Source organism: Anopheles darlingi, chromosome 2 (genome assembly GCF_943734745.1).
Source record: "Anopheles darlingi chromosome 2, idAnoDarlMG_H_01, whole genome shotgun sequence".
Lineage (NCBI taxonomy): Eukaryota > Metazoa > Arthropoda > Insecta > Diptera > Culicidae > Anopheles > Anopheles darlingi.
The window spans coordinates 58,204,673-58,215,796 of record NC_064874.1 but is presented as its reverse complement, the minus strand read 5'-3'; the positions used below and the strand labels follow the sequence as shown (position 1 = coordinate 58,215,796).

Here is an 11,124-nt window from a genome sequence, read left to right as displayed (position 1 = left end):
CTCTCGTCGTGTTGCTTATCACTTAAAACCGCACTCGCCCATTCGTTCGCATGGCTACGAAACGCAAACAATGCTCCGTTTATGTCGAATGATTAAGTGTTAAAGACGAATGTGCCAAACAGTGGCTGCTCGCACGTTCGCTAGTCGTGCTCTCGGTGGTGCGTTTGCGAGACGCAACCAAGTGCTATCGTGTACCCGTGTTTCCATATACGACGTTCGATCAGATTCCAGATCGTTGACGCCTAAACGTACCATTTTCGCTGCTATCATCAGCATCGTTGGTCAGGATGCCGATCAGTTCGTTCTTCTGGTGCAGCTCATGCGACAGCTGGGCCAGATTCTCGTTCGTACCGCGCAGCTCCTGCTCCAGCTCGGTAACGCGGTTCTCTAGCTGCGTGTTTTGCGCCAACAGCTCCTTGCCAATCTGCACCGTCAGCTCGAGGTCCTTTTCCTTCTCTTCCAGCAGGCGGGTTACAGCGTCGATGTCATCGTACGTGCGGGTCATTTGGCTCACTCGGTTACCGCATAGAACTGTCGAAAGGAGAAAGAAATGTAAAACATTGTCATTAGTATGGAGCGTCGCGAAATTAATCAAAGAATGCACTCAAATGCAGGGCTTCAAATTTCATTACACTACTAAAATCTGTCATTCCAAACACCATTACTCTTGGACATTGATAGACAATGTCTGTGTACGTCAAATAAAGAGTGTGCGCAACTTTGAGTGATTCGAGCATTCGGAAACATTAAAAACTGTAGGTTCAATTCGGCATCCACAATTCCACGATCAAAAGTTCACAGACAAACGATAGATAAGATCGACCTTACAAACAACCTAACGCAATAACTAGGCACGAACGGACCTGTTAAGTAACCGAAACTGAGTATCCCAAAACGACCTCAAGGGAATGCACAAAACTACACACACTCTCGTTGCACAAACAAACCACCAGCAAAACGAGGAAACGTGTTTGAATGCGCGAAAACCCTACTTAACCACTTCACACCCTCCTGAAACGTGTTCTGTATCTAGTGCCGCTTCAAGTAACCCCTCTCCACACCAATTCCGCATTGTGTCCACCTAATGTGGTTTTGTGTGATTTTTTCAATGCTTTTAAAACAAAAACATTCATCTTTAACGCGATGCAATAGCAGCGCATCAGGCAGCATAATTGTTGGTGGTTTGATGGCACGAAAGAAATGGCCATTCAGAGGAACATGGAACCCCAAAGAAGTGACAGAAGATGTGAAAACACACCGAAGGGATGATGCAGAAGTTGTGTGGTGTTTGTGCTTGGTGTAACCATTTGGTGTTACACAATCTTCTGCTCATATTTTCCAAAAACAACCTTCAAAGAAAGGTAAACGGGGGGGGCCTTCTGCTCCGTTTGCTCCAGTTTTCCAACCACTCGTGACGGATGGACAGACGTTGCCGGCGGGCAAAAGATCGACGTGACGTGAAAAGCGTACAGGTTGGACAGGAGAAAACCAAAAACAAAAAAAACATTAACCATCGCAAACCAACCGGCACTCGCTGTGCGCGCGTTTTACTAAGAGCATAGTTATGGTTTATTTAGATTTTTGCGCACCTATGTGTTGTTTATAGTCCTTTTCTTCTGCGGAAGAAAGCTTTTACATGCTTCTCGTTTGCTTTTAAGATACTGCTGGTGGTGCTGCAATTGCTGTTGATGCTTTAAGTGTTTTAGTAAATGATCCCAATTATGACATAAGCTATGCTCCGTCTAACATCGATAACCATGACCACTACAATTTTCTTCCATACATTTTTTTCATACTTTCCCAAGCTTCTAGAATCGTATCTTTGAAAGCTCAGCAACTGAGAGAACTTTGCGTATTAGAATTCCCTAGATGTTCGTAAAGAACAAGTGAAATTTCTGATTTTCAATCCATTGTATAAATCCATAGATAAAAGTAATGGTCGGGGAATGTTTAAGTTTAAAGACACCTTGATTTTGTTTATAGGGCCTGTATCGAAAACGGTTCTTTCCCTTGTAGTGTGAAACTAGTATCAATTGATCTCTTTCCAACTTGACGAACTGAATCGAAGAAGAATTAAAATAGTTCCCGGGGGTAACGTAACGTGCTATTATCCTATCAAACTGCGATGCGTTCAATAGCGTCAGCTGCGGCGAGACATCAAATCTAATTAGGGAACAAGATTAATGAAAACGTAACCCCCCACCGAAGAGCTCAATCAGCCCCAATCGTGTTTCTTCGGGGTTCTGCAAACAAATAAGCTGTCCATCCAAACTCCCTCCCCACGAAGTGCTGATGGTGTTCCACTCGACGATCGAGTTGAAAACGGATCACGGGACCTCTGACAGTGATGTTTTCGTGACCGCGACGATCCCGTTGTTCCAGGCTTTCTAATGAAGACATTATGCAACATTTACTTTTAATCCAGCTTTTGTGTGGCATTAGACCATCCGTTGACCGAAGACTAGCGCTGCTGTTGCTGCTGCCCGGGGTGCCAAAAACACACACACTTTCCACATGATGAACTGCTCTTCGCCCTTCTACGGAATAGGTCGTGCTGCTCACTTGGCACCAGGATAAATCCCGGCATAATGTGCCACAATAACAATGTAACATGATCCCCATCGGTCTATTCCGGTGTCTGCCTTGTGTCTCGGAAAAAACGATTCACTGTAAGCAACAATCGAATCGAAACACATCACTGAGGTGAACCTCCGAAGAGCACCACTGCGGTGGATAGACGATTGTCTTGTTCACAACCGGCCCACCGCAGTGCAAGCAACTGTGCAAATGTCACACTAACAACAATAGCGGGATGGAAGCAAATTCCTTGCCCATTTGTTTTCCATCTCGTACCTGTTTTCTTCATAGCTGGGTCACGAAAGGAGTCACACCTAGCTGCCCCGGCACCACTGGCACTTGGTGTTAGCAAAGCTCGTGGTGTTCGCGATTTGGCAAAAATTCCTGAGGCTAAATCGTTCAGATCGTTATCGGATTGTCGTGGTTCGAGAGAAGAATGATTGGTTGTTGGAGCGGTTGTTACATCGTCGTGCCTACGTCGTGCCTCAAACGCAACTCATTGCGCGATAGGATCGCTCGAAGATTCCAATTAATAATCGACTCCAACGTCATGGTCGTCGTGCGATGACTGTAACATTTGGAGTAGGGCCCCATTTTCTGTTGGGAAAACTGAAAACCGTGAGTCCAAACCAAATTATTGATCACCTAGAGGTTCGTGTTGACAAATGAAAAGCATGGAGTTTGCGAATACCAAGCACGAAGATTGGGGCAAGTGACACTTTGTTCTCAAACATTCCAGATTCGTTCGTCCTAGTTCCCCATGAACGCACAACCAGAGGAGGATTACCATCCTTCTAAGGTAATTGCACGCCCTTGTCCTAAGATCGTTCATCTAGATAGACGCGATCTGCTCTGCGATCGATGCTCTAGGGGTCAAAAACAATCAAACACGACGGCAGCATCGTATCGCGCTTCCCCAATCAAACTACTTTCGTTGCCAACAAGCTCCAATTATCAATGCCACATCTCGACCGATAATCCGCATGGGGATTTGACCTCCGGCAGCGAGGAAGTTGTGGTGCCTGCTGCGGGCGCATCCTACCTTCTTCTCTCCGCTTATGAAACAAACAAACGAAAGCTTCTTATTAGCCCCCGTCAACGTTCAATTGGAATCGTTTCGACCTTTCACTTGCAATATCACCGGTCGGAATCACCGGGTGAGGCTCGGTGAGACCCCTTAAAAGCTGATCTTGAGCCAATAGACCTCTTTACCATAAAGGTAAGCTGCTGGTGCTGCTGCAGTTGCTGCTTCTATCGAAAGCAAAAACGAAACAGTCTACACCATCAAACCATGAGCACCCATGGTGGCCTCTAATTAGACCTTTGGCAGGGCAGAGTGGAAAAACTCGAGAGGAGTTTCTCCTCTGCAACCACAGCTAGACCTGCCCCCGTTGGCAATCTTCTTCTCGTGCCTCTCCGACGGTTCAATATACCAGGATGAAGAATCGCACCACGGAGGTACGGCAGCATCAGAGCCCACCTCTTCCCGGGTGTATGATGTGGCGCTGCTGAAAGCGAAAGAGCAGCGAAACACAACTCAGATTCAACCCAGGCCAGGTCTAAGGATCGGACAAAAAGTGTGGAAGATGCGATCTCTACCAAGATAGGACCCAGACCGATCTCGTCTTCTGGAAACGTTAACCTTCAAAGCTCTCACTGTTTCCTTCACCCTCGGGGAGAGGAGTCCTACCTATCACTGGTGTATCTAAGGCAAAGACACGATCACTGCGCTATCGCTTTCGGCAGGGTTGCAGCAACGCTAATAAACGAGAGGGAACTGCACTGACAGCAAAATATCAACAGGTTAAGCCTTCGCCAGAGGCCAAACATTGTGTGCGGTAAAGCGGACGCCAAGAAGTCAATCGCTACCCTTCTCATCGCGCCGCCTCCAGACAACCTGTTGTTGCGGGTGCTGCTGATAGTGCTCTGCTTGCTTGGTGCCCCTTCACCACGAGCATTGATTCCTAAAGGTTCCAGCACCCTTAGCGAGCTCGCGTTGGAGCTGGCGAGAAACGGGCAACATTTTCCCAGGCGCAAGAGATGAGGATCGCTGGCGCGCACACTCCATTCACGAGCAGGCAGCTCAGCGACCACACCTTGGCCAAGGGCTCAGAGTTAGCTCGTCTATTGGTTGCGGCGGTGGTACCATATCCTCCAAAAAGGCCATTAAAATATTTATTGTTAATCAGAGGAAAAGTTCAAACGAATGGGTGGTGGTGGAGTGTATGGCGATGCTAGACGCGCCCCGAACTCCTTCACCCTTCCCCAGCACTTGCTGTGCTGTGGAATGTTTTCTTGATCAGCGATATAGGTGCTGGTGTTTGCTATAATCCGGTGAAAAAAAGCGAAACTTGTGGTCGTTAAAAATGGGTCTTGTCTTTAATTTAATTTTACTTCCATTTACTTTGCGTTCGAATGCAATTAGTGGCGCCCGGCTACTACACCAGCCGCGACCAGACTGAGAACAAGATCTCTAAATTGGATAACACTCCTTAGGCCCAACCAACGGAAAGGAAGGCACGTAGCACGTTTTCTTTCACCAAGAAAAGGGCGTTTTCTTGTGCATTAGTTTGTAGTGTAGTTGCGGCGGTTGTTGTTTTGCAAGAGAAATTATTACAATTTGCATAACACACAAGTGGGCCTACTGCGTTCGAGGACAATTCAATACAAACGCCAATCATGTGCGTTGCTGGTGGTTCGTAGTAGCTTTCGCTTCGAAGACCGTTCGCGATCGCAATCCACCATACACTGATCCTTATGCTATTATTGAGCTAATTGTTGATGAGTTTATGCAGGTTTACGCAACCGCACAACCAGCTCATTAGTTTATGATCTGTAATATGAACAATAGATAAGTAGTAAAATAGTAAATAACAAATCAACAAACACACACACACACAAAGTGATAAACCAATTTCCAGAAACACCAAAAAATGCACACAATAGTAAAACATAAAGAAATTGCAAACACACAGTAGGTGATAGAGTATAGAAAAAGATAAACCAAAGGCCCCAAAACCACTTGACAGAAGACATGCCAACAGAATGCAGTAGCGAAGCAACGCAAAATATGACGGTACGGTGTGATCGTGTATATGCAAACCTTGCTCACTTTTAACATCACCAAGTCCCACCACACCACCGCTCTTTCCTTCACCGTGATGGTATCTACTGACAAGAGGATCATCAGCAGACCCAACATCATTATCGGTGCGACGAGATCGAGATTCGGGTACTTCTCGATATTTCAGCTGTCGGCATTCGACGGCAGTTCCATCACCATTGGCACAACGATCACTGCTGCTACTACTACTTAGCGTACTTTTGGATGTCGGCAGCATTGCAGACACCGGATGATGATGCTGTCGATCAGCGCCATCCCGCGCATTGGGTGTCAACTGCACTGACACCGTTGACGTCGATCGGGATCGTGATCTTGCACGGCGCAGTACCGAGAAGAGAGACGTGGAAGTCACAACACTGCCGTGGCTGCCGTTGGTCTCACTTGGGGCAGGATTGGGGCGTTTGGCGGTCGATTTGGGTGATCTGTTCTGCCGTTTGGTTCGCCGAGGATAAGAAACAGCGGACGCAATGCTGGAAGCTGCTTCACTCACTTCACCATCCGAGGGGACCAGCGGTTCGGATTGGTAGCTACGATCATCCGCATCCGTCTCCGTTTCACTCACGTTCGTGTCATTATCTTCACCACCATCGTCCTCATGGTTGGCCGAGGAATTTTTAGTTCTTTTCTTGCGAAACACTTTTACCGCGCGGGACAGCATATCGTTGGTTGCGTTTTATGTAGATTCTACGCGTAACTCGATCTTACACTAATTACTAATAATTGATCTCGTTTAATACGATTCCTGTGTCCGGCATTTGTTGGACTAATTTGACTGTCGCTGTTGTTGCTTCTAGAGAGTATCAAGATAAACGGTTTTACGTAAGAAATGGATCGTTCAACCTAAAGGCTCAGCGCTTTCCAGATATGATTCCTACTGTTACGCTACCACACACAGCGTGATTGATAAACGGTTTCTTCAACCCAAATCGGCGGACTAACCGACCATCGACCAACCGACGAGCTGGTCTTTCTCGTAAAGCCAATCCATTGAGCTGCATCTAATTTTCCAAACCCATTTTCCCGTTGGCAGAACGAACAACTAGGCGCAGAGGGGAGGAGGATAAATAATCAAATTATGATTGCCCCATTTTCGTGCAAAAACCTCTGTCCGGAACCCGAACTCGCTGCACCAAACAGAATACGGCCGCTGGTAGAACGGTCTACATTTGCATAACGGTCCACACGGAGAGTACTGCAGCTATAGTCTGTGCGGTACATCTTAACGCACAAGCACAAGTAAATTACTCTCGCCACAGGAAGAGAGCGGGGTAACGTTATCTAATATCGTAGACGTAGATGCTTCGCTGTCTACAATCAGAACACACACACATTTTGTTGCAAAGCAAGACGCGGCACAAATTGTATTACCGCCCGGATGGATGGTAGCTCTGCAGCAGCAGCAACAATTGAAACAACGGGTTGTGTTGTATCGTAGATGGAAGGTGAATCATAATCGTGGAAATTGCCCCTCGCGAGACGTATCCAATGCCCGGGGTTCATGCCTAACGACTGATTCAAGCAATGGTTAGATGCGTTTTTTGTTTTTGATGACTACACTACACCTAGTTCTCCTATGACAATGCAAATGTCTCGCCAAATGTGAGTGCATCTGCATGCATCTCTATGCGGAGAGAATGCAGAGGTCTGTTGAAGATGATGTATGATAACCTTCCCCTAATGGACTAGCATGGAAGTCAGCCAGTTTTGCGGCATTACAGCATGGGGATATGCTCGCTATAATGTCAAATTAGCTCTTCGGAATGCCCTCATCCCTTCGCGGAGTTTGCAGATGATGTGAGATGCTCTCATTAGTCATCTGCACGCGGCATCGTAACTCTCTCACTTCCTAATGGTTAATGCTCATGAAGAGCAAGCGGTACACGGTCACTGCCAAGGGTAGCAGCAGCACCATCACCACTAGGGTTGATTTATAATTCGCTTTTTCTTTTTAATGTCGCTCAATTCCATTTCCTCCACTGGAGCTCTGTCGCCTGGTTTGTTACAGATGAGCGAGAATGACGGAATAAATCACGTCCATCCGCTGGATGGAGCGATGAGGACGGAAAAAGGTCGATTTACTCCAAAGTAGGACACAACAGGGCGCTACTACCATCGGGTAAGTGGGAAAGCGGGTCCCGCGGACGGCAGGAAGACAAGAAAAAAGGGGCATTCCTTTTGCCAGCGGGTTGACACCTGCCACCTGCATTAACTGTAATGCGATAAGATGGGATACGGGAGCCGCGGAAAGACAGATTGATGCAATCCATCCCTGACGGATGTACTCATCGAATGCACAATGCATTTGTGACCTCATTTTTTCTTTCTACCGGTGGGTAAGCGTCATGTGTATTGTGTAGGCTGCTCTCCCTTCTTATGCCAATGGGTGGTACACATCTAGTTCTTGGCTGATTAAGGGCAGCCGTAATGGGCGTAATATATTGTTGTTGTGGCCCCAAGCCGGCAGTACAACATTCTTGAGGGGATAATGATTGCTCTTTGCAGTTGGAGATGTTATCTACCATGTCTGTTGTTACATGGGTCTGTGAACAAGGGAAGCAGCAAAAACATGACGGCAAAAGATGTCTGATGAACCTGTTTCTCTATTTCCGTTGGCTGTAGTATGCAGTAACGGCCATGAAATGCAAAGAATTCTTCGCAAGGCAACGCAATCGTTGTGGCGCATGTGACGCATTTTCGCGGATGAAAGTTTTCTTCAGCTCGATTTCATCATCCAACACTGCAATATGACGACGATATGAATGGGTCAATGAATCTTCGTGGCATCGCACGTCGCTGCTGCCATCGTATGCCCCAAATGACGACATAGTGCAGAGTATAGCAAAAACGCTTAGCATTGCGGAGCTATCAACGAAAAACAATTACAAATAGCGCCAGTCAGGAACTGGAACAGCAGAGCAGCAGAGTGAGGGATAGAGAGAGGTGAAAAGTATGCCCATACCGGTTGTCCGGTCAAATGACAGGTAAATGACCTTCGACGTTCGACGTAGACCCAGTTGGTTACCGAACTTGGAGATTACGTCCATCCTCCAAACGACAGCTTCTCGTTCGAGCCTGGACCGGGCTTACTGTTGGTTTGTAGACCTTTTAAACTCGTCGGAAACATTACCTTCGATCGCTACAACACAACCACCAGCAGCGGCAGCAGCAGCACCGATTACCTTCCACTTGGATGGACCAATTATTGAAAATGGAAAATGGTAGGCTTTCCTCTACCTACAGTAGTAGAGGCCGAGGCCACATAATAGTACGAGGCTGCTGCGAGGCTTCCATTCATTTGTCTGACTGTTTACCCCTAGAGCTATCATGCTCAGTAGCCGTGGCCACACGGGGCGAAAATTTGCGCGCAAATTTGCACATTAATGCCAAAATGTTTTCGCTTCGTGTGGCAGGGGTAAAAACCCGAAAATTTATGCCGAAATGTCAAACGTATTGTTTTCATCTGTGTTTTGGCCGCTGAAGTTGATTTCCGAATAAATTTTGCAGTTTTTAACGATTTTGTTGCTGTTGCTGTTATATTTATATTAAAAATGCAAAAACAATACGAAAAGAACCTACATTTTCGTAAATAAAGCGTTCGATAGCGTCAAGGGTTCAGCGAAAAAGTCCGCGGACGTATAAAAGTTTGACAGCGTGTAAGGGTTAAGCGAAACCGTTTTGGCATTAATTTTTTCGTTTGCGCTAGGGTTTTCGCCCCGTGTGGCCACGGCTAGTAGGGTAAGTTGTCGAAAATATGCGAAAAAAAAGTACAAACCGTCTCTGCTGTTCTATTTGCGGAGTAGGACTCTTGCCACGCTGCAAAGTGAAAATTATCTTTAAGTCTCTGAGACTTTTTGAACACTCAATCAATGGCAACGGATTGGATCGGCATGAAGCACATTATTTCCTATTTTCATCTGTTTTCCTCTCGACGAAACACACATCTCCGTTGCTTCGTGTGTGTTGTACCGGGCAATTTCCAATTAAAAACTGCAACACATGCGCATTAAGATCGATCTTTGCTCTGCTTTTAAAACGAAGACCAGCAGAAGCAAATGTCCACCGGTACAAAAGGGATTCAAAACTGATAGCTTTTCACTCCACAACTTTTCACCATCCGGACCACCAGCCCTCCCCCTCTTCTGCTGGACACATGATGCCTGGGGCCACTGAATTTTCACTTTGATATTCGAACAAATTTTCCACCAATTCATTTCGGTTGGGTTATCGTCACAAATCAATCACCCAAAGAAGGGGTGGAGGAGGAACCAACGAAAGCTCGAGACGCCCGGTTGTTCCCATGATTGGAGCGTGCTGTGGGGTACACCGAAAGGGAAAGCAGGCGGAGGAGGTGGTCGCGAGAGGAAACAGATTTGTGATGGAAAAACGCAACGATCAATTATCAAATCATGATTCCTTCCAGATATTGCACCACAGTAGTTCACTGTTCAACGGCCGGACACCCGAACCAACAGCACCATTTCCCGAAGCCGAATTTTCTCAGCTTTTCACCGGACACACGGCGGGGGACACACAACACCACATACACTGGGCGCAGCAGACTGAAGGCTTATCATGTCGTAATCGTCGCTTAAAATCGATTAGGAGCACGGCACACGCTTATGCTGTAATGAAGGGCCGGGCTGGACCGGACCACTGATCGGAACTGATAATGTTGCCCCCTCAGGAAGTGACAATCGCTTGACAGAGGAAATTGTACAAGAAATTGGGATGGAAAATGTGCTTTCCGTATTACACTCTCTCAATGGGTGCCTCAATGTCTGGGATTTCACGATATATGAACGTCACCAGAATGTTGGGGTCGACCGAAAGAGAGATTGAGAGAGAGAGTGAGACTGAGAGAGACAGTGCAAGTGGATGCTGCGCAGAATTCACTCCCGAGAGCGATATGCTCGTATGTAGGGAAAGTGGTTCAATGTTTTGTTATGCTCGCCAGGGATGCGATCTTGTTATGTAACTTTATCTTATCTACTAATTGTAATGTACTTTTTCATTGCGTTATCTCATAACAAACGTACTACAACCGAGTAAATGAAGTAAGTTGTATTAAATCGAGAAAATCTCATTACGATTTCAACTCCTGGCGCAAAAGAAGACGTTATGGATTTTTTTTAAAAGAAACTGAAAATGTTTCCCCCCTCTTGTGTGATTTATGATCTTCTAGCTACAAGAAGTGCGCGTAACATCGAAATGTACTTCTCGGCATAACAAAGCATTGCGAAATTCTCGGCAAAACCAAACATCCCCATCGTGCTCGTCCCTTCCTCAGTTCAGACAGGAAAATCCCTCCTTTCTACGGAAAAAACAGAACATGCGCACTAGTGAGGGAAAGAAAGCAGCTATAGCGGTAATGCAGCAGCACGCAACCTGAAGGCGATGAGATGCTGGTGGTTTAGAGGGTGATG

General features: G+C 46.5%; 1 protein-coding gene across 12 annotated transcripts in view; it reads right to left on the bottom strand.

Moving 5' to 3' along the window:
* Window positions 1-11,124, bottom strand: part of LOC125949902 (trafficking kinesin-binding protein milt) — an 85,659-nt gene that overhangs the window by 6,629 nt on the left and 67,906 nt on the right. For 11 of the 12 annotated variants that reach the window (XM_049677374.1, XM_049677376.1, XM_049677373.1 and 8 more), the window contains one exon: window positions 253-531. In XM_049677374.1, the coding sequence (XP_049533331.1) occupies window positions 253-531 (279 nt within the window). Of the gene's footprint in view, window positions 1-252; window positions 532-5,899; window positions 6,634-11,124 lie in introns of those variants that run through there. The other variant, XM_049677372.1, reaches the window with a different exon arrangement.